The sequence below is a fragment of the Apodemus sylvaticus genome, chromosome 8, assembly GCF_947179515.1.
Source record: "Apodemus sylvaticus chromosome 8, mApoSyl1.1, whole genome shotgun sequence".
Lineage (NCBI taxonomy): Eukaryota > Metazoa > Chordata > Mammalia > Rodentia > Muridae > Apodemus > Apodemus sylvaticus.
The window spans coordinates 73,306,576-73,329,000 of NC_067479.1; the positions used below are offsets into that span (position 1 = coordinate 73,306,576).

The 22,425-nt window shown below is 47.9% G+C and overlaps 2 protein-coding genes across 12 annotated transcripts in view; one reads left to right on the forward strand and one right to left on the reverse strand.

Annotated features, from left to right (window-relative positions):
- Positions 1 to 474: 474 nt before the first annotated feature.
- On the reverse strand, positions 475 to 3,756 carry Mrpl52 (mitochondrial ribosomal protein L52). Of its 4 annotated transcripts, none has more exons than XM_052191513.1 (5): positions 3,310 to 3,452; positions 3,179 to 3,236; positions 3,031 to 3,098; positions 1,667 to 1,731; positions 475 to 643 (listed from the first exon to the last, which is right to left on the reverse strand). In XM_052191513.1, the coding sequence occupies exons 1-5, from the start codon at positions 3,413 to 3,415 to the stop codon at positions 497 to 499; spliced, it is 444 nt and encodes a 147-aa protein (XP_052047473.1). In that variant the 5' UTR covers positions 3,416 to 3,452; the 3' UTR covers positions 475 to 496. The 4 variants fall into 4 exon arrangements, with proteins under 4 accessions (XP_052047473.1, XP_052047472.1, XP_052047474.1 ...); XM_052191512.1 differs by having other exon boundaries at positions 3,179 to 3,239; positions 3,310 to 3,438; XM_052191514.1 differs by having other exon boundaries at positions 540 to 643; positions 1,660 to 1,731; positions 3,310 to 3,694.
- Positions 3,757 to 13,384: 9,628 nt separating this feature from the next.
- Slc7a7 (solute carrier family 7 member 7) overlaps positions 13,385 to 22,425 on the forward strand; it is a 42,423-nt gene continuing 33,382 nt past the window's right edge. The window contains exons 1-3 of one of the 8 annotated variants that reach the window (XM_052191517.1): positions 13,396 to 13,529; positions 15,562 to 15,673; positions 18,385 to 18,926. In XM_052191517.1, coding sequence (XP_052047477.1) covers positions 18,428 to 18,926 — 499 coding nt within the window. In that variant the 5' untranslated portion in view covers positions 13,396 to 13,529; positions 15,562 to 15,673; positions 18,385 to 18,427. Of the gene's footprint in view, positions 13,530 to 15,561; positions 15,674 to 16,817; positions 16,907 to 16,958; positions 17,199 to 17,247; positions 17,345 to 17,440; positions 17,557 to 17,614; positions 17,732 to 18,057; positions 18,178 to 18,384; positions 18,927 to 22,425 lie in introns of those variants that run through there. The other 7 variants (XM_052191523.1, XM_052191521.1, XM_052191520.1 and 4 more) reach the window with 7 other exon arrangements.

Here is a 22,425-nt window from a genome sequence, read left to right on the forward strand (position 1 = left end):
CTTCCCAGAGGAAAGGCTTTTTCAACAAAGCATTTATTGAGTGCCGACTGGTTGCATCTGAGCTGGGCATGGGCTATTAGTGACAGGAGCATAAGGGTAAACTAGGAAAACTGCTGCTGCCCCTCTCTTCTCTCACAGAGCAGTTGCTGCTCTTAGCTGGCTCAGCCCTATGACCAGCTCCAAGAGGATTAAAATCCCAAGCAGCCTAAGTGGTAGGGTGGTGGCACGCTTAGCCTTTGCAAGGCTCTGGGCACGCTTCAGCACCACAGGCAAAATGATCTCAGAGCAAGATCAGGCTGAACTGGAATGGGGTGAGGACTAAGGGCACTGGGCCAAGCCTCACAGGCAGGGATTTTCACTTGCTCCCGGTGCCTGAGGTCTTTTGCTGTCAATACAAATGGCAGGAAAAATGATTTGATTCTACCTGGGATAAAGCATTCAGATGATAAAAAAGAAAGCCAGAGAGAGGCTGGAAAAGTGGAACGGGAGCTGCTTTTTATTGGTTTGGAAGTGGGCTTCTCAGTAAAGTCCCTTTAGGTTTAAGATCGTGTCCCTGCTTCCTTTCTTCCTGCAATTTCTGCTGCCTCAGCTTCCAGGCCTGTAATCCAGCATCCATTTCCTGTGTCAGCAGTACAACTCGTCTCTGAAACAGACAGGAAAAGAGTAAGTAGCTAACATCTGGGGCTCAAGCACATGTACCATTGAGCAGACATCCTTTCTCCCCCAAGGCCAGGTGTTCAGCTGGACACTGATGCCTCACACGGACAGTGTGAAGCTGAGGAGTCGCTGCTGTTGGCTTCTGGGAGCGCCCCACTCCAGGCTTCCTTTCTCACAGTGCTACTAAGACATTTGGCTTGGGCCAGGTAAGGTGACAACATCCTTTGATCCTAGTACTAGGGAGGTAAAGGCAGGCCCATCTCTCCTGAGTTTGAGGCTGGCCTGGTCTATATTGCTTCATTGAAAGAAAGAAAAGAGTCCGGGCAGTGGTGGTGCACATTTGTAATCCTTCCCCACTCTGGGAGGTAGAGGCAGAGGCAGAGGCAGAGGCAGGCGGATTTCTGAGTTCGAGGTAGCCTGGTCTACAGAGTGAGTTCCAGGACAGCCAGGGCTACACAGAGAAACCCTCTCTTGAAAAAACCAAATCCCAAAAACCCACCCCCCCCCCAAAATAAAAGAAAGAAAGAAAGAGAGAGAGAGAGAGAGAAAAGAAAGAAAAAAGGAAAAGAAAAAAGAAAGAAAGTTAGTTGGGTCAAGGACTGGAGAACAGCTGCTGCTGGTTGGCTTGTCTCTCAGGTAGGAAGCCCTGGATTTTATCCCATGCATTATCAAACAGTAGCTCAAGTGCAACACAACTTAAAACAGATTCTAATTCATGGGGCTGGAGAGATGGCTCAGTGGTTAAAGAATACTTTCTGCTCTTGCATGGGACCCCGGGTTCAATTCCCAATAGCCACCTGGGAGCTCACAACCATCTGTAATTCCAGTTCCAGGGGATCTGACCCCCTCCTTTGAGTGAAACAGGTTCCCATGAGCACATATGATGAACACACATGGATACAGGCAGACACATAAAATAAAAATCAATCTTAAAACAAAGATAAATGATGATTTAAGATTTCCTCCTCCAATTATAAACATAGCCTTTGCTGGAGTCCCGGCCACTCACTGCGAGCTTCTCCCTTTGAGCTTTTCTTCGAAGTTGACCTTTCATTGGGGGAGCAGGACGGCCATCTACAGACAAAAGCGAAAGACAGGCAGAGTGTTAAATGTGGTGTGGGCATCTCGTCCAAACACTGGTGTGAGTGGGACTAGCTCCCCTCTTCCAGATCACACTATGGTTGGGGTCAGGCTTAGCAATGTGTGAGGCCCTAGGTTCAGGTCCCAGTGCTGCCCATGAAAAATAATACTGAAGAGGATCCCAGTTCACAACCACAACTAAAATTGATCTAGCTTTAGTGGTGAGGTACAACAGAATCATGAAAATGACTTCCTAGGCACACTCTTCCATCATTTAACCCTGTCATTAGCATGGACCTAGGGTCGTCTGCCATGCTGAATTCACTTTTTATCTTCAGAAACCCTTCACTCAATGGGAGTCATTACTAAACTTCATCCCACTGTATAATGAAATACAGGGTTCCTCCCCCCCCCCCATCACCCTTGATTTTTGAGGTAGGGTCTCACTATGTAGCCAAGGCTATCCTCTAGCTCTCAGTGCTTCTGCCTCCTGAGTGCTGATTGCAGGCATATGCCATTATTCTTTTTTGTTTTCTTTTGTTTTTTAAAGTTTTATTTTCATGTGATTGGATGTTTTGCTTGCATGTATGTCTTTGCCTGGTACAGATGGAAGTGCAAAGATGACGTTAGATCCTCTGGAACTGGAGTTACAAGCAATTGTGAGTCACCCTCTGGGTGTTGGGAATCCAACAAAAGTCCTCTGGAAGAACAGCCACTGCACTGGAGGCATCTCTTCAGCCCATAAGCTTTGTTTTTTTAAAAAAGAAAAAGACTTCTCTGTATTGAGTCTGCTATCTTCAGTAGACTTGTAGGAATCTTCGGTATTCTTTTCAACAGCTTTTCGAAGAATTCCTTATGTATTTGCAATCAAATTGTCAAAATACACTCATCACACATGTCCCCTTCTGAGAGGATAAAAGTCACACACACTTCCTCCCTCAGGACAACCCAAGTTAGATTCACCTTCTATCTTCTGGGCACGATCCCCCCACAGCTTGCTTTTCTTAGCCAATTTACTATTGATTTATTGATACACAGGGTCTATTCTGTAGTTCAGAATAATCAGGGATTCCCTACATAGCACTGACCTCACAGCAATCCCTCTGCCTCAGCTCTCAAAGCTTAAACTTCAGAGCCAAACTTACACCGGGCTACGTAGTCGGGCAAAATTAGAGTTCCAGTCCTTGACCTCTTTCCTAAGTAAAAGGGTCAATATTTTCCCAGACACGCCCCCCAACCCCTACCCGGGGTGGTCTCTCAGGAAAAAGAAAAAACCCTGACGTCAAGTCTCACCCGCGAAAGACCAGTCAGGGAGCTCCGTGAGGGGCCCATAGCCGGAAGGGTTGGCCGCCAGGCCCTGCCTAGGTGGGGGAAACAGTGGGGTGAGGACGCGGTGGGGACACCAGGTCCCGCCGCGCCCCCGCCCCCGTCAGGCACTCACTGGAGTCGCCACTGGCTGCCGGCCCGCGCCACCACGCTGCTGTGCAGCCTCCGGACACCTACTGCAAGAGCAGAGAGTTAGAGGGCCAGTCGCCCCGCGGCTCCCGGGTCCCCAGCCCCACAACCACTCACTGGACAGCCAGGTCCCTAAGGCAGCCATGCCGGAGCAAGGGAGCCGGAAGTGGGCGTGGCTCCGGTAGCCACGCGGGACGCTGCCGGGAAAGCCGGAAGCCGACATCTTGAATGTGGTTTTCAATCGCGGATCCCACCATCTTGGGTCATCGTACGGAAGTGAGAGTCAGCCGCGGGCTGGGCTTTCTGGACAGGAGGCGCTGTCCGGCGCATGCATCTTGCACCCTCCGAAGTGGTCGACATACCTGTGACCGAATCCTTCGCAGCTGTTTCCAAGACCTTTCCTGGATGTTCTCCAGACTTTGGAAATTTAGGGTAACTCAGAAGTGTCGCATCCAACGAACCTTATTGCGCAGACTTCTGCATCATTTTAACGTTTGCATTCTGATCATGATATGATCAAGTGTAGAACGAGTCTGAGAAATTTGGTTCTCATCCAACAGAATCGAAGAAGTAATGAATGGGTTAAGAGATTATAAGGATAGCTAAAAACAGCCCAGATAAGATATTGAGTCTAGGGAAGACAAATGATCACAGATATGACTAATAGTACATACAGCCCAGTGTACTATTAGTATATTGTATATGTTATTTGCAAGAATATGTATGGAAATACGGATCTGAGGACACTATTAAACTGTTTTTTTTTTTTTTTTTTTGATTTGGTTTTTTTTGAGACAGGGTTTCTCTGAATAGCCCTGGCTGTCCTGGAACTCACTCTGTAGACCAGGCTGACCTCGAACTCAGAAATCCGCCTGCCTCTGCCTCCCAGAGTGCTGGATTACAGGCGTGCCCCACCACTGCCTTGCTTTTTTTTTTTTTTTTTAATTGTTTTTATTTTTGTTTTGAGGAAGTTGTACTGGTGCCAATTTTTTTTCCCCTTGAGACAGGATCTCACAATGTAACTATGGTACTCAGTATGTAGACCAGGCTGGCTTCGAACTCATAGAGATACATCTGCCTCTGCTCCCGAATGCAGGGATATAAGGTGGTCCTGATTCCAACTTTTCAAGAGCACCCACCACACATTCTCATGGGTTAAGTATACCTTGAATGGTCTGAACCTGAAAACTGAACTGTGAAGTGCTCCAAAATCAAACTTGTTGAATCCAAACATGATGCTACAATGGAAATGACACACCTGAAGTTATGACGGAATTTTACTCAAAAACAACCCAGGCCCACTAAGGGCTGCTAATGGTGCTGTGGTAGAGTACTTGCCTAGCGTGCTCAGACTGTGGATTAATCTCCAGTATACACAAAACTAACATCAAGCATGACAGAATTTTATGCTTAGAATTCAGGTTTATTCCCAACATACAATATATATTCAATTGTTCCCAAATCAGGCATTTCTGTATTAAGGGCCTAGGAATTGGATAGATTCCCTGGTAGGCAGACAGATAAGACCATGACTAGATAATGATGAATTTCCAAGATGTCTGGCTTCATCCTCCCCTCCTAGCCTGGCAGTATTAAAACAAGGGCCTTATGGGTTTTTTCCCCTCCCAGTAGATCTCCTGCTGATGGACTGACTCCAGGAATTCAAGCCTGGATCGGTACATGTTACAAAACAGTTGTGGGTCAATCATCCATCCTATTTTTTTTTTCTTTAAACGGACCAACCTTAAATTAGGGAAAACTTCAGAGACTTAAAAACCCCAGCCTTGGAGAAGAGACTGGATTTTCAGTTTTCTGAGTTCCCCCTTCTTAGCTTTGCAAAGAAAGGCACTTTTCACTCTGTGTGATACATGTGTGTTTCTTCAAAAAACACAAAGCCTCAAAAAAAGGCCTTTCTTCAACTGCTGATTCTGTCTGCTCTGTTTGCTGTTTGAGATTTCTCCACTGCTACCTGTCATAGTTGAGGGTTTCCTTTCCTGCCTTTTAATTCTCTAGCTGGCAGTGGAAGCAAGACTGCATTTCAAATAAAGGATGCTCAGCCTATAAACGGGGGCCACCTTTCTCTCCACCACCCCTTTTGAGACGGGATCTTGCTAGGTAGCTCTGGATGACCCAGTACCTGCCACGTGGCCCTGGCTGCCCTCGATGCTTCTGCATCAGCTCTTAGGATACGGAGATCACCAGTTTGTACCACCACGCCTGGCTTTATTCAGTCTCTTGATATTTATTTCTGCCTTTGAGGAACTCATCTTTCCTTCCTTTTCCCTTTCTATTTCCTCCATCTCTCCTCCCTCCCTAACCTTTCCTTTCCCATTATGAGACACAGGGTCTTGCTCTGTAACCCAGATTGGTTTAGAAACTCTTGAATTCTTGGTTCTCTGTTACAGGATATTTGATTATTATACATAGAAAACCCAATTGTTAACAAAATGTACAAGCTTAGATAATGGCAGAGTCCGAGTCAGTTAGGTGTGTCCTGAAGAGGAGTAGTTAGAGTGTGCCTCTAAAAGCCTCACACAGCTGAAATGCAAAAGAAGAGGACGTTCTGCCTATTTTCAGGCAAATTGCTTTGGAGAGGTCTGTGGTCTTTGTGACTCTAGGTAAAGTCAGCTGGGTGGCTTCAAACTGGGCCCCTACCGACTTGGCCCGGAGCCTCTCTAAGTGAAGGCGTGAAGGTGACCTAGTTCAGTCACGGGGTGTGTGTGTGTGTGTGTGTGTGTGTGTGTAGCTAGAGACTTACCGTAATTACTAGCTCTCTTTTGGCTTGGAAGAGCCTTAGGGAAGGAGCTCCAGGTGACAGAGGGATTGTCTCTGGGCTGGTGGGAACCACAGAAGCAGCTGCCAGAACACAGGTGAACAGCCTTCTAGGGAAGAAAGCTCAGGAGCCCTAATGGGTTTGGAGGGGCTGAAGAGAAAGGTAGCCTAGCTCAGTAGTAGGACAAATATAGAGAATTGCTAAGGAGCGAGCAGTTTAGTTGTAGGATCGGGCTCATCAATACATATGTTGTATATAGTTAAGATAAAGTTACCTCCCTGAGCTAGCAGGGTTTGACCTCAGTTCCTGTCTCCCATGTGTTTATTGGTATAACTACTAAAAAGAAAATAAATATTGCAGTTCTGAAAATATTTCAAGGGTGGTAATGTGAGCCAAATCCTTTATGACAAAACTACATTATTGTGTTGTTGGGTTAGATACAAACCCCGGCTAACGAGGACAAGGAGAGCGCGAGTGTTGTAATGGCCTGTCCTCGGGTACATCGAGTCCGTCGTTTCCTTCTGCAAGACTGGGAAGTTTCTACCCTGGAAGGTTTCAGAGTTGTGCTTTGGAAGAAGGGAAGGGTGAATCCTTGTTAAAAAATATAAACTGGGGGCTGGAGATATGGCTCAGCAGTTAAGAGCATCAGCTGCTCTTCTGAAGGTACTTAGTTCAAATCCCAGCAACCACATGGTGGCTCACAATCATCTGTAACAAGATCTGATGCTCTCTTCTGGTGCTGTCTGAAGACAGCTACAGTGTACTTACATATAATAAATAAATCTTATTAAAAGAATAAAATAAAAACTGGGGACTGGAGAGGTCCTGAGTTCAATGCCCAGCAACCACATGGTGGTTCACAACCACCTGTAATGAGATCTGGTGCCCTCTTCTGGCCTGCAGGTATACATGCAGGCAGAATGCTGTATACATAATAAATATGGTCTTAAAAAAATCAAAATGCTAAAAAAAAATGCAGGATGGGACTGAACTAAAAAGATGGGGTGAAGAACAAAAGGAACTTAAATAGATACCATAGATTTTGCACCCCTCCTCCCCAACCCAAAAGAAAACAGGCCCGGCCTAGACACCGCTCTGCATGCACTTGGGAGGTGGGAGGAGGGGGAGGTGGGAGGAGGGGAAGGTGGGAGGAGGGGGATGAGTTCCAGACCAGCCTGTGGTACTGAAACCCTGTCTGAAAAATCAAAACAAAACTTACCACAAAGTTTATGAGGTATGGATATAGAGTACTACTATGACATACCCCCCCCCCTTTTTCCAGATGGGGTCTCAGTAGCCTAGGCTAGCTTAGAGCTCATTGTGTGGTCTAGGTTGGCTTCAAATTTTGCAGTGATGTCTTAGCCTGAATCTCCTCCTGTGTGCTAGGATGGCATGTGAGAGCTTGCATGCCTGACCCCATCCTTTTTTATTTTATTTTATTTTTAACTTGAGACAAGGGTCTTATTTAAGTTGCTCAAACTGGCCTCAAACTCTGTATCTCAAGGTGACCTGCCTCATCTCCCAAATAACTAGGAGTAGAGGCCTGTTGGGGTTTTTTCCTTTTTCTTTTGTGGTCAGGGGTCTTGAACATGATAGGAAGGGTATCTACCCCTCAGCACCACACACTTATTTTTCTTTTCTAAAGATTTATTTTATGTGTATTGGTGTTTTTGCCTACACGTATGTCCATGTACCATGTATATACCTAGTGCCCGTGGAAGCCAGAAGAAGGCATGCGCTTCCCTGGAACTGGACTTGCAGATCATGAAGAACCATCATGTGGGTGCTGGGAGTCAAACCAACTTCTCCAGGGTGCTTTCAACCACGAGTCATTTCTCCAGCCCCCCCTCTAAACCTCTGCTTTTCAAAGACTTTTCTATTGCTCTTGCAAAGGACCACGTTTGAGTCTCAGAACCCATAGCAGGCACCTCAGAATCACCTGTAACTCTTGCTCCAGGGAATCTGACCCATCTAGCTTCTGAGGGTACCTGTTCTCAAATGTATACACACAACACGCACACATACACAACACACACACATACACAACACACATACACACACACACACTTAAAATTAACATATGTTTTTCTTACTGAACCTACAAAGGAGATTAGATAGCTCTGGAGCAATGGCTGTATAGCTTTTCTTGAAGTTTTTAAGACTTTAAGATTGAAGCAGTCAGGAAGCAAAAGGGAGTGGATCATTCTCACCTTGAGGCCATCCTGGTCTACAATGAGGACTTACAAAGTGAGATCCCACTCTTCTCCCCCAAAAAGCCAAGGCTGGATTATGCAAGAAATATGATGTATGAACATCTGTTTAGCAGGAGCCTACAGGAAGCATATCTATATTCTTTTGTATTCCATTTACTGAGACTGAGGCTTGTAAAGTAGTTCAGGCTGGTCTCCAATACAGGATCCCCCTGTCTCAGTCTCATAAGTACTAGGATTCCAGGCCTCCCGCATTTGCTCTACTCCAGATTCTTTAAAAAATAAATCTATGGGGACCAGTGAGATGGTTTAGTCGATAAAAATACTTGTGTGCAAACCTGAAAGCTCTGAGCCAGTTGAAAGTTCCCTCTGATCTCCACACTCACTGTGGTATACATGCACTTGCATTTATACATACACAGCATAAGCAACACACACACACACACACACACACACGCACACGCACGCAAGTGAATAAAACATTTTAAACATGTAGCTGGGAAGATGGGTCAATGGGTAAAAGGTGCTTGCTAAACAAACACGAGGACCCAAGTTTGAGTCTCTAGCAGCTACCTCAACAATAAGGGGCACACGCCTGTAATGTCAGCACTCTGGGAGGCAGAGGCAGGCGGATTTCTGAGTTCGAGGCTAGCCTGGTCTACAGAGTGAGTTCCAGGACAGCCAGGGCTATACAGAGAAACCCTGTCTTGAAAAAACTAAATCCAAAAAAAAAAAAAAAAAAACCAAAACCAAAACAAAAAAATTAAGGATTGGCTCAATGAGCCTATTATCCTGGGGGGGGAGGGGGCGTGGAGGGGGCGTGGAGGGGGCGTGGGAGGCAGAAGTAGGCAGGTCCCAGAAGTTGCTGGCCCGATAGCCTTACCAAAATGTTGAGCTTCGGGTCCAGTGAGAGGCTCTGTCTAAAGGGAATGAGAAGAGTAGACTGTCCGGAGCTCAGGCATGCAAAGCAAGCTCTCCTAAAGAGCCTTATCTCTCTGGTCCTTCAAAAACGGTTTCTTCTTTTTCTTTTCTGACAATGGAGGGCCTTCAACTTACTATACAGCCGAAGATGACTTTGAACTTCTGATCCTCAAGTCTTCCCCTCCTAAGTGCTGGAATTACAAGCGTGTGCCACCTTGCCAAGTTCCGGGTCCCCTTCTGTCTCTGCTTGGGTTTGATGAAAGGTTCACTGGGCAAGTTCAGTCTTCATGTCACCCTTGCAGCCGCTATTTTTGGTTACGTGCTGCCTCCTGGCGACTACTCAGGACACTTTCGGGTCACCGTGGTCACTTTCTTTAATTTGGGACCTAGAAGCTGATGCAACAGCTCCCCCGAGGGGGCGGAGAGTCAGAACACAGAGGTAGGCAGAGATAAAGTCCGGGGACCCCTCCCCCCGGCTGCAAGCAGGCTCCGCCCCTGTCCCCCGCTGCCCCTGGGGCTTCCCGGCCTGGGTTCCTCCCGAGCGTCAGCCAGCTCTTCGGTTGGAGGCAGGGACTGTCTAGGGTTGGAATTTTTGGTCAGACCGCCGTCTGGCTGACAGCTCGGGCTGGATTGGGAGGGAGGGAAGAGGGAGCTGAGTGTGCCTGGGGCAGAGGACACGTCTCTAAGGGTATCCGCAGTCATTTTCATTCCCCGGGGACTCGTTGAGCAGGCGCGGGGCCGGCTGGGGGTCGGCCTGCAGGGTCTCTGGGATCTCAGACCTTTCCTTCTTCGCTCTCATTCACCACAGTTCTTATTCTAGAGCTTCTTAGAGAAAAGGGAAGAGCCCAGCTTTGGCGCCTGCCCATCCGAGGGCAAGCCGGGTGATTGTGGCTAGGTCGGGTCTTGAGCGGTCGATATTTTAGCGCTGCAGACCAAGAGAAAGACCCAACAAGCGAGAGAGGTGCGGGACGTCCACCCCCCCCCCCCCATGAGAGTAGCTGGGGAGGAAGCGTGGGAGGGAGGCAGAGGTGAGTCCGCTGCTGGTGGAGGGGGATGGGCTCACCTGGATGAGGGTCTGCAGGAGAGAACGTTAGGTGTGGGCCTTTTAGTTTTTCCATTAGCTAAACAAAAGTCAATTTCATTTCATACATGTATGTTGGGTGTGGTGCATGAGCGTGTGTGTGTGTGTGTGTTTCTGTGTGGCGGGGGGCGGTGCTTGTGCCAGTGCACACCTGGCAGCAGAGGATGCAGAGTATATTCCCTTGAGACAAGGTCTCTCGCCCTATTTGGAGCTAGGCTGGCAGCCGGCAAGAGTCAGCAATCTTCCTGTCTCCACCCATAGGAGCTTTTTACCATCGAGCTGGGATTCGAACTCAGGTCTTGAGAATTGTGCAGTCATCAATCTTAGCTACTTAGCCATTTTCCCCACAGAACCATCTCTCCTGTCCTCTCTGCACCCTTCCCTCCTTTCATTTTTTCCTTCATCTTTTCTGTCCTTTCTTTTTCGGAAACAGGTTCTTTGCCGTCTAGACTAGCCTCAGACACATTATGTATTGAGGCAGGCCTTGAACTCCAGATCCCTCTGCCTCCACATCCCTAAGGCTGAGTTTGAAGGACCATGCCTAGCCCTAACCTCTGCAGACTTCCACCTGCACCGGCGGTTCAGAGATGGAAGCCAGGGTCCTGTGCTTGCTAGGTAAGCGCCCTGCCACCAGGCCGGAAAAGGCAAGTTCAAACTGTTTAAGGCCTGTCTGTAAAAATGAAAAGCACACTCTTTCCCTTAAATGTAGCAAAATGGGGAAAGATTAAGGATCTGTGAATTCTCCTTACTCTAAGTAACCTAGGGGCTGTGAAGGGGGCGGTTCTGATGTTAAGGGTAGTAGCACTGTGGCCTGGAGGGCAAATTCAAGGACCTCCCACCAGGAGCCTAGCCTGCCGGGAAATCAGAGACAGTATTCTTCTTTCTTTCTTTCTTTCTTTCTTTCTTCCTTTCTTCCTTTCTTTCTTTCTTTCTTTCTTCCTTTCTTCCTTCCTTCCTTCCTTTCTTTCTTTCTTTCTTTCTTTCTTTCTTTCTTTCTTTCTTTCTTTCTTTCTTTCTTTCTTTCTTTCTTTCTTTCTTTCTGTCTCTCTCTCTCTCTCTCTCCTCTCTCTTCTTCCCTCCCTCCCTCCCCCTCTTTCTTTCTTTTCTCCCCCCCCATTGGTGATTTGTGTGAGGTCCCCCCCCCCCCCCGCCTTCTTAGGGGACAATGGGGAACAGAGCTCCTATCATGCTTCTCTGTTCTTGGCTGAGATGATGACAAACAAATAGTACCAGGAATGAAAAATGTCACAGAGAAGAATGTTCTCAGTAGGGAGAACAGTCAAACAGTCAAACAGTCGAACAGATATTGCAAAAGCTCTGTGGTGGGAGTGAGGTTGTTGTGTGGTCCCAGCAAGAGGCAGCCTTCTGTGAAGGGAAGCAGGGGCAGCTCTGTCTCTCTTCCTGTGAACCTCCTTCACTGACAGCCTGGACCTCTCCCCCCCCCATCCCCCCAGTAAGATTAAAGGGCAGGTCGGCCAGGAAGTGGCCTGGGATCTAAAAGAGCATCTCATTTTCCTTGGAATACTTCTGATTTGGTGCCAGTGAATTCTCATTTCTGCCTTTTGGTAACATATAACTTGGTTCCCCATATAGTGATACAGTCAGAATTCTTTTTAAAATTTACTTTATTATTATTTGTGTGTGTGTGTGTGTGTGTGTGTGTACATGTCGTGCGTGAGTACTGCACTTGAATGCAAGAGCCTGTAGAGGCCAGAAGAGGGTGTCAGATGGCCTGGAGATCCAGGAAGTCAGGAGCTGCCTGAGGTGGTTGAGGTAGTTCTGGAATTGCAAGCAGTACACGCCATCCCTCTAGTCCCCAGCCTGAATTCTTGAGTCCTTATCTGGACCATATCTGGAGTAATTTACGAACAGATGGCTGCCCAAAGGCAGCAGTCACACCTGGATTGTGCAAATACTTCTTGGGCTGTGAAGTGCCACTCCCTTAGACAGAGATTTGAGACTTAATATGCCTACCAAGAAGTATCTTCTGAAAATTATATTTCTGATTCTGAATATAAAGAGGCTCGTGTAGTTTAAGCTTTAGTTTTTTTTTTAATTTTATTTATTTTTAATTTTTTTATGTACCTTGGTGTTTTTGCCTGCGTGTGTGTATGTGTGAGGGTGTCAGATCCCCTGGAACAGGAGTTACAGACAGTTGTGAGCTGCCATGGTGGGTGCTGGGATTGAATTGCAGCCAGTGTTTGTTTGTTTGTTTGTTTGTTTACCTCTGAGCCATCTCTCCAGCCCTTTAAACATCTTTTCACTAGTGTATGCATGTGTGTGTATCCACAGTGCATGTGTGGAAGCCAAAGGACTCCCCCCCCCCTTTTTTTTGAGACAAAGTTTCTCTATGTGTCCCTGTCTGTCCTAGAACTCACTATGTAGGCCAGTCTGGGTTCAGACTCACAGGAACTCACAGAGATCTGCCTGTGCTGAGATTAAAGGATTAACGCTTGCAGCAGCATCGTGTGTGGCCAGAGGACAACTTGTTCTTTCCCTCTCCTTTGTGGGCTTCAGGGCTTAGACGAGTTTGTCATGCTTTGAAGGCGAGCAGTTTTACCTGCAGAAATGTCTCCCCAGACCTCTCCTCATTTTTTTGAGTCCAGGGTCACATTTTCTCTGTTTCTGCAAAGTAAACATTTAACAGATATTTAAATAACAGTGGTTTGAAAGGTTGCCAACTTTAGGAATGTGCCCAGGGTGGCACAAACCTAGTTGGTTTTTTACCTAGTAACTCAGACCCATTAGAGATCTGAGCTGGGAGCTTGCTGGCTGCTATCTGGGTACAACCCTGTCTGTACCCACAGGTGGCCTCTGTTGGTGTGCATTGGCCTCCATGGTTAGTTTTAGAGGTGGAAATGGCACAAAGTCTTGAGCTAGGACTGCAGAGTGTCACTAGCCTCACACTGGGATCAGAGACAGCACAGAAGGCGGGGTTGGAGAGTTAGGACACAGACTGGAGGAGAGGCAGAAAGGGGCTCAGGAGGCGCTTTCCATTGCAGGGTACACTTAAATACTCAGCAAGCTAGGGCAGCAAGGAAGGCTATGAGCTGAGGTGGGGAGGAGGAGCCCAACAGAGGAGATGCCCGGGTGCCAGCGGGCTCCGAGGTCCTCCCGGTCTGACCAGGCAGTCTCAGCCCCAGCTCGTCCTCTGGCCCCTCCCCACCGCCGGCCAGAGTCGCACATGTGTTTTCCTGTTTTCCATTTCGGTCCCAGGCACCCTCTGCCTTTTCTGCTCCTCGGTGTCAACAGCTGCTGAAGTCACACCCCTGATTCTCTTTAACTACCTCTCCTCACCCCAGTGTGCTGCTAGCCCCCTCCTCCCCGCACTTGCCCAGAGGTCTCCGGACAGGTAAGAGGCGGGGGAAGCAAGGAAAGTGGATGTGTAGGGAAACTCCGGAGGAGGATGGGGTACCTGAAACTTAGCCAGAGAGAGAAAGAACCTTATTTCTTGGCCCCTAGTCCTGGCACTGTCTAGGTAGAGCTCTCTGTCCAGAGACTTAAGCTTTAGTTTAATGGAAGCTCTGGTTAGAGCAGTAAACAGTTTCTTTTTTTTTTTAATTTACTTTTTTTTTAAAGGAACGATTTTAGCTATCGTGAAATATAGAAAAACAAATGGAGAACTGGAGAGGGAGGGGCTGCGCAGCTATGGAGGCTTGATAAGGAATCCAACTACACTAGTGTGTATCTGTTTTCTTTCTGTTGTTAAGGGAGGCAGCACAGACTGGTTGGAGAGCAGGAGGCGAGCCCCGGGTCTCTGGGGGGAGAAAGTGTATTCTCACAGTAGCTCCCTAAGCTTGGCAGGGGAGTCTCAACTCTGAGCTGTGTGTGGGGTCCTGGAGGAAGGGCGTTGTGGTGTTGCTATTGAAGGCTGGTAGCTCAACCCTGGCTGGCTACTCTGTCAGGTACTTCATGCCTGGGGTTCTGCTGCCCACCTCCTGGAAGCCCTAGAGTGGGAACTTCTAGGCTATAGAATGAGTGTGGGTTTTTTTTTTTTTTTTTTTTTTCTGGAATAGCCGAGATGTCCTTAGAGATGAGCACAGCAAAAGAAAGGGACAATGACAGTGTGTCAGCTTCTGTAAAATCTGCTCAGGCTGAGTTCCTCCTGGAAAGGCTAAGGGATGCTGCTTTACCAGGCTGTCTGAATGGTGGAAGTGTCCCAGTGAGAGCCAGAAGTGGTGTTCTCTTGCCTCTGGTGCGAGGCAGTGGTTGAGGAAAGGGGACATCTCCATGAAAGGCAGCCTGCCGGGCCTGCTTACAAGACCGGCTTACTGGCAGTTGGAGAGAGGGTTCCATTTGTTGTACTTCCTGGTGAGACCACTAGGGGATGCTGTTCGCTGGGGTGTGGGTTCCATCCATCCTTAAATTCCTTAAGGATTCCACTGGTTTTTGTTTGTTTGTTTGCTTGCTTGGTTAGTTGGTTTTTTGCCAGCCATGAGCTCAACCTCATGGGCCCTCACATCCTTTTCTCCTTTCTTCTGACCAGGGACTCACGTTTGAGTCTGTACTCTATTGACGGCAAGTGCATTTTTTGATCCTAACAGGGCAGGTGTCCTGATGTGTGTTTCCGTGTCTTCAATAGAAGTCACCGCACCCTGGGTAGACATTGTCACCTCTCATCCTTACCAAAATGAGAACGGGAGGTGCAGCCTGAAGGCAGTGACAGTGCTTCTGCCCATGCTGTCCCCTAAAGCCTGCAGACTGCTTTCCAATCTAATCTTAGTCCGCTCTAGGTAACTCATTAGGAAGCCACCTGGAGTGGTTTCCTGTCTAAAGGGATGGTCAGGTGACCAGGGACAATGGAGGCTCAGGAAGGCAGCGGAGCTCGGTGGTCTTTGCTGCCTGCCTCCTCTCCGCTTGGCACCCTGCAGAGTGTGCAGCAGTACCTGCTGCATGGCTGCATACATTCCAGTGAACTAATGCACTGAAATGCACAGTGGTGTGTCTGGCAGTGTCAGCACTGCCACCATGGATGTGTTTTAGGGAAAGCTGGGACGAAAGGACAGTGTCTTCAAGAGGGATTTCAGGTGTATATGGGGCTGTCTTATGAGAAATGCAATCTTTAAAACTTTTTTAAATTTAATTTTTATGTGTATGGGTGTCTTGCCTGCATGTGATTGTATACCATGTATGCATTAGCTATGGAGTCCAGAAGAGTCTCCTAAAACAGGGAGTTGAGGCTGCCATGTGGGTCCTGGGTAAAGAGCCCGGGTCTTCTCAAGAACAGACAGTACTCCTAACTGCTGAGCCATCTCTCCGTCCTCCAGCACGGTCTTTGGGAGGCCAAGCCCAGCGTTGCATCTTGGTTTAGCTAAAAGCTTTAAGGGGCTGGAATGGGAAGGTGAGTGAGCATAGTGACGAACTGCCTCTGTATATTTCTGTAGAATAACCGAAGAGTGAAGAAGAGGTAGAAGAAGAAGGCCACACAGTTGGGCTTCAGAACAGACAGGCTGTCAAAAAACGCCCAGTATACCAGAGTTGAAGTAGATTATAAAGGTAGGATAAACTGTGATTTCAAATTATAGAAACTTTTCTATTTATTCTGGGCCTGTCTAGCATAGCTCAGTGAAACTTTATTTCCACACTATTTTTGTGCATGGGGGTAGGTAAGCACTCTACCTGAGCTATACTCCAGCTTTCCATATATATAAAATTATTATTTTAGGTTTTTTTTAGACAGAATTTCTCTGCATAGTCCTTGCTGCCCTAGAACTCACTCTGTAGACCGGGCTGTCCTTGAACTCAGAGAGCTCTGCCTCTGCCTCCCAGAGTGCTGGGATTACAGATGTGCGCCACCACCGCCTGGCTAATTTTTTTATTATAGTGTGTGCGCACTTGCATGCATGGACGAGTGACGCTCAGAGAACAGTAGGAGATTTTCTTCTTCCATTGTGGGCTTCATCTTGGCAGCCCCACCCCCCTGCCTTTTAACATGCTGTCTTCAGTCTGGCCTTAACCAAATGGGATCCTTCTATCTCAACCTTCTGAATGTGTGATTACAGATATGAGCCAATTACATCTGGGCCTCCATATATTTTTAAGAAAGCTTGCCGGGCAGTAGTGGCACACGCCTGTAATCCCAGCACTCTGGGAGGCAGAGGCAGGTGGATTTCTGAGTTCGAGGCCAGCCTGGTCTACAGAGTGAGCTCCAAGACAGCCAGGGCTATACAGAGAAACCCTGTCTCGAAAAAAAAAAAAAAAAAAAAAAAAAAAAAAAACAAATCCAAAAAACAAAAAAAAAAAAAAAAAAACCCAACCAAACAAAAAAACCAAAAAAAAAAAAAAAAAAAAAAACCCAAAAAAACCAAACAAAAAAAAGAAAGCTTGTATTAGGACATTCATAGGAAGTTTTGGAAGCTCCAGGTGTTTTGGTGTGCTTTCCTAAAGATGAAAGAGCATGCTAGTGGAATGGAGTTGGATTTGGAAGTTTGATCTTGTTTCTGAACCATATTTCTCTTAAAATAGCTTGAGGGCCAGACTTTGGGGTGATGCCTGAGTTGAGAGGCACCACCCCCCTCTCTGCATGGGGAAGTGTACAGAGTTCTCACTTAGAGCACCGCACAGGGCGTCTTAACTGCTCTCGGACTTCCTCCAATCTCAGCCTGTGAACAATGTGTCCTATTCTGTAACCTTCCTGCCTTTCTTGTTTCGGGCGAGAGAGAAGTGAGCTTTGGGTGGGACCCGGAGGACACACGGGAAGAAGTCTGTGCCACCAGTACTCTGTCCTTGGTAACTTATTAGGTCCTCCGGGGTTTCAGCGAGCACACTCAGTCAGCTGTCCCTTCCTCTGGGCCTCCTGTCCTGGGTCCTGGGGCAGAGCTGACAAAGGAGATTCCTGATCGAGCACCTTCTTATCACAGAAAGTGCTGAGCCAAGAACTCCTAGCCGCCCCTTTCGCAGATGTGAAAGGCCCGTGAACCTTGGACCCAGAGGGTTGCTTAACCCTCCTCTCCCTTTTCCTCACCCCTTCCTTTGCTAGCTCCCTCACCTCCTCCTCCCTTCTTGACCTGACTTAAATCCGGTAGGCATTTGTCTGGGTTTCCCTTTTACTGCGGGAGGAAGGAGGAGCTGTTAGACCTCTGCTCTTGGAGGGTGTGTGTGCCTCTTTGTCTAGAAGACTGCAGCTGGCCATCGCTGTGGGAACCTCCTTATATCCAGAGCCAGGGAGTGAGTGTGCCCCACCCTGTCCCCTTGCTAAACCCTCTGCTGTTCTCTGTCTGTCCAGCCACTTCCTCAAGCTCCAGAGCCTCTTGCTGTCGAGTTTCGCCATGTGTCTGATTGCTTTCCTATTTTGTGCAGCTGTGCAGCTGTTTCTGGCTCTGTATTTCGGGGGCATCTGCGGCCTGACTTTAGCTCCTCCCTTCCCTTGGTTTGCTCTGGTATGTCTCCAGCAGTTCTGTGGTGGGTGGGCAGCCACCATCCACCACCTCCAGTTGTTTCTGGGTTCTGCCGTGTCTTTGGGCCACCCTTCTGAAAGATCATTCCTACTTTTTTGCTGGCGTTGATGTGAGAGATTTGGCGGCAGGAGGCCTGGGATGCTAGAGGCTGGGACAGGTATCAGGAAACAGAAAAGCAGTACAAAGAGAATCGCCTGTTTTTTTGTTTTTTTTTTTTCCCAGGATGGGTGGGGCTGTTTGGGCTTTGCCAACATCTGAGATGCCAGCTGACCATTTACTAACGGATATTCCCAAGCCGAGCAGGGAGGCGGCTGCGCATCCGTAGCAGGAGCACTTTAAAAGCTTCAGCCTAGCGCATAGACTCCTTAGGGACAGAGCAGCAGATCAGCAAAAAGAGGATCTAGCAAATCACTTGGTTTCGGGGTTGGTTCCTCATGCAGGGATCTCAGTACAGGGACATTTGGAACTGAAATCAGAGGGGAGACACTTTTAGAGGGATTGTGGGGCTGGCGGGTGGTGGGGAGGCAGAAAAAGTTGTACCAAACCATCTCATGCCTGTCCTGTGTCATGATAGGCTGAGGGTTTACATGTCGGATAAATAAGGTACGCTACCTCCTGAGGATGAAGGATACTGGTGCTTTTCTGGGGGAAGCCGGGGCTCATCTTGACATGCCTTTGGGGGAAAGGTTGCGGGGAGACAGAAGTGAGGAAGGTGTCTGGATTGGTGGGTGCTGACCGTCTTGGGACCTGGGGCGTGGGAGGGAGAGATTCTGCATAGTTACCAACACAGCCTTCTTCCTTCTTCCCCAGAGGGCAATGCGAGCGAGCTGGTGAAGGCTTTCCTCTCTCCGCCATGGTCAGCAGCACCAAGTATGAAGTGGCTGCTCAGCACGAGGCCGATGCCTCTGCTCTGGGGGAAGGGGCCGGCCCAGCGGCTGAGCAGGTAAAACTGAAGAAGGAGATCTCGCTGCTTAATGGCGTGTGCCTCATAGTAGGGAACATGATCGGCTCCGGCATCTTCGTCTCCCCTAAGGGTGTACTCATGTACAGTGCCTCTTTTGGCCTCTCACTGGTCATCTGGGCTGTTGGGGGCATCTTCTCCGTCTTTGGGGCCCTCTGTTATGCTGAACTGGGAACCACCATTAAGAAATCCGGGGCCAGCTATGCGTACATCCTGGAGGCCTTCGGGGGATTTCTTGCGTTCATCCGCCTCTGGACGTCTCTGCTCATCATCGAACCCACCAGCCAGGCGGTCATCGCCATCACCTTTGCCAACTACATGGTGCAGCCCCTGTTCCCCAGCTGTGGCGCTCCCTACGCTGCTGGCCGCCTGCTGGCCGCTGCCTGCATCTGTAAGTAGATATGGGGCAGGATCGATGATTTGGAGGACCGGGCAGAGGCAGGGGTGGGAGTCCAGCCAAGGAGGAGGAGGAGTTGGCAAATGAACACCTATGACGGCTTTTTTAATTGTAAAAATTAATGTACACTGCGGGAGTATAGCTTAATAACACCTCAGTTTGAAGCTCTGGGCTCAACGATCTGTGCTACCCCTAAAAGTTTTGTATGAAAATTGAGTTCAACTTAGTTTCAGGTTTAGTGAGGTAGCCTGCTAAAGGGCTTGCCTAGCATGCATGAGGACATGCTTTGATTTCCCCGGCACTGCATAAGCTGTGTGTACTGGTTAGTACCTGTAACTCCAGCATCTGGGAGACGGAGGTCGCTTGAGGGCCAGCAGTTTAAGGTCATTTCTTTCTTAGCAAGTTTGAGGCCAGCCTTGCATAGAAGAGATCCTGTCTCAAAAAGCAAGCCAACAGGTTGGATGTGATGGAGCACACCTTTAATTCCAGAAGACAACTAGGTGGGTTTTGGGGGCTAGCCTGGTCTACATAGTGAAACCATTATCACAAACAAACAGACAAACAAATAATTTAACATAGTGTTAAAAAATAAAGGCAGAGCCAGGCGGTGGTGGCGCATGCCTTTAGGCTCAGCACTTGGGAGGCAGAGGCCTGTGGATTTCTTTGAGTTTGAGGTCAGCCTGGTCTACAGAGCGAGTTCCAGTACAGCCAGGGCTACACAGAGAAAACTTCTCTTGAATCCCTCCACCCCCCGGCCTGGAAGGAAGCAGCTCAGCCCGTGTTCCCTGCTGCTGGTTGCTGGTTGCTCCTCCTAATTGCCCTCCTTCAAAAAGAGTTGTTTTGTTATTTATTTAGTGAAGCAGGGTGAAGCCATTGCACCTATATTGCTGTAACTCCTAGCAATTATCAGATTGCCCAGCTACAGGTCTGTTTATGGCCTTGTACACTGATGCCGGCTGCTTAGATTTAGAGATGATCATGGGTAATGGTTCACCGTGGTAGTTATACTTTATATACTTTCAGGAGTTTTTCCTACCCCCCCCCCCCCCAGCTTTTTGAGACACAATCTTGCTGTATAGCGAAGACTGACCTGGAACTTACCACCATATTAATCTGACCTTGGCCTTGGCACCTTTGTGACTCAGTCTCTTAAGTACTAGGATTATAAGCATGTGCCACTGTGCCTGGATCATGAGTGATTTTTTGTTTGTTTGTTTGTTTTGTTTTGTTTTGTTTTTCTCTAGACAAAGTTTCTCTGTATAGCCCTGGCTGTCCTGGAACTCACTCTGTAGACCAGGCTGGCCTCGAACTCAGAAATCCGCCTGCCTCTGCCTCCCAAGTGCTGGGATTACAGGCGTGCGCCACCATCTCCAGGCTGAGTGATTTTTTTTTTAAGATTAATTTTTTTATGCATATGAGCACACTTTTAGCTGTCTTCAGCAGACACACCAGAAGAGGGCATCAGATCCCATTGCAGATGGTTGTGAGCCACCATGTGGTTGCTGGGAATTGAACTCAGGACCTCTGGAAGGGCCATCTCTCCCTCATGAGTGAGTTTTCATTATGTTTATTGATACATTAGTAGCTGTATGTCTTATGGGATACAGTGTGGCACTTTATATTTTTGGTTGAGCCTAGCCTTTGAGGGCTGAGCCATCTCTCCAGCCCTGCTGAGGCATTTTAATCCACATGAACAGCACAGCATGAACCATCATCATGGGGGGATGGGCATGCCTGCCATCTCGTGTGCTGTCATTTCTTTGTGTTAGGAATGCTCAAAGTCCTCAATAAACTGCGGCCAGCCATAGTCTGACTGTGCTATATAATCTTTGAAGTGATTTGTTCTTCCCAGTCGCACACTTTGTCTCTCAGTCTTCCTATCCCCCCTCTATGCCCCACCCCGCCTTCCTCGCCCTTCCCTCCCTCTTCTGTGAGCCCTCCTCCTTCTCCCTCTTGTTTTCTTCACCACTGTTCTATTAAAAAAAAAACAAACAACAACAACACAGGGTCTTACTGTGCTGCTCTGGCTGGTCTGGAACTTGCTGTGCAGACTTGCTGTGTTGGTTTCAAACCTGCTTCCACCTCCCAAGTTTCATTTCTGTTCAGGATTGCTCCAGCTGTTAAGTTCCCCCTCCCATATAAATTTTGTGATTTAATAACAAAAAAAAAATCTATGTGTCTGCATAAGCAGAACCGGATGAAGATGTCAGGCCTTTTGCTCTCTTGGTGTCTAACTTACTCCATCGAGACGCACTGGGACAGGGTGACTTTCTGAATCTGGATGGAGGCTGGTAGCCAGCAAGCCCAGTGATGCTTCTGTGTCTGCCACCAATAGTGTGACCATGCCCAGATTTGTGTGTGGGCTCTGAGGATTTGAACTCAGGTCCTTATGCTGTGCAGCCATCTCCCATCAGGCTGTGATAGTTCTTTCCCCTTCTGTGGAGGATGTCATTGTGCATTCTGCACTGGCTCTGTAGGTTGTTTTGGGCAATACAGACATTTTAGCACTTCTCCAATCCATTCTCTCTCTTCTCCCTCCTTCTCCTCTTCTTCCTTTCCTTCTTTCTCTCCTTCCTTCCCTCTCCCCTCCTCCTCCTCTTCTTTTTTGAGGCAAGGTCTCCCTATATAGTCCCATCTGTCTTGGAACTCTGTGTTGACCATGCTGATCTCAAATGCACAGAAATCCATTTGCCTCTGTCTCCTAAGTGCTGGGATCAAAGGATCAAAGGCATGAGCTACCAAACTTGGCTTCTCTCTCTCTCTCTCTCTCTCTCTCTCTCTGTGTGTGTGTGTGTGTAGGGTGTGGTGTGTGTGTGTGTGTGTGTGTGTGTGTGTGTATGCCTATGTGTATCCTCCTTAGCTTTTAGTGTTGTTTTGTGATTCTCATTGTATTAATCATTCATTTCCTTGTTCACATTTATTCTAGGGGCCTTATTTTTGGCAGCTGTGTAAAAGAGAATGGGTCTTGATTTGTCTTCCAGCAACTTCATTCAGTAGCTAAGAGAGCTACTTTAAAAAAAAAAATGCTGGTCTTATATTTTGTAACCTTACTGAATTCGTAGCTCTAACCGTTTTTTTTTTTTTTTGGCTGGAGTCTTGAGTTTGTCTGTGTGTAAGGCAGTGTCCTGTGTAAATAGGGACAGCTTGACTTCCTCTCCGTGTTTCAGCGCCCCCGTTTCTTGACATGCCTTCTTCTTAAGGTCTCATGCTGTACTCTGTAAGAGTCAAGAAGGCATGGGGTGCATGCCTGGATCCCAGCGCTTGGTGATGGTGGTGGGGTACAGAAGGTCGGGAAGTTTGTTTTCTAAGATGAAGTCTGAGTATGTAGTTGGGCCTGGTCTCAGTTTGCTTTGTGACCTAGTGTGTAAGCCCTGTAATATGTGTATCTGTGTGTGTGTGTGTCTACCTTCAATTGTGGTGTGGGTATGCCTGTGTGACACAGTTTGTGAATGGAGTCAGAAGACAAATCAGGTGTTAGGCCTTACCATCTGCC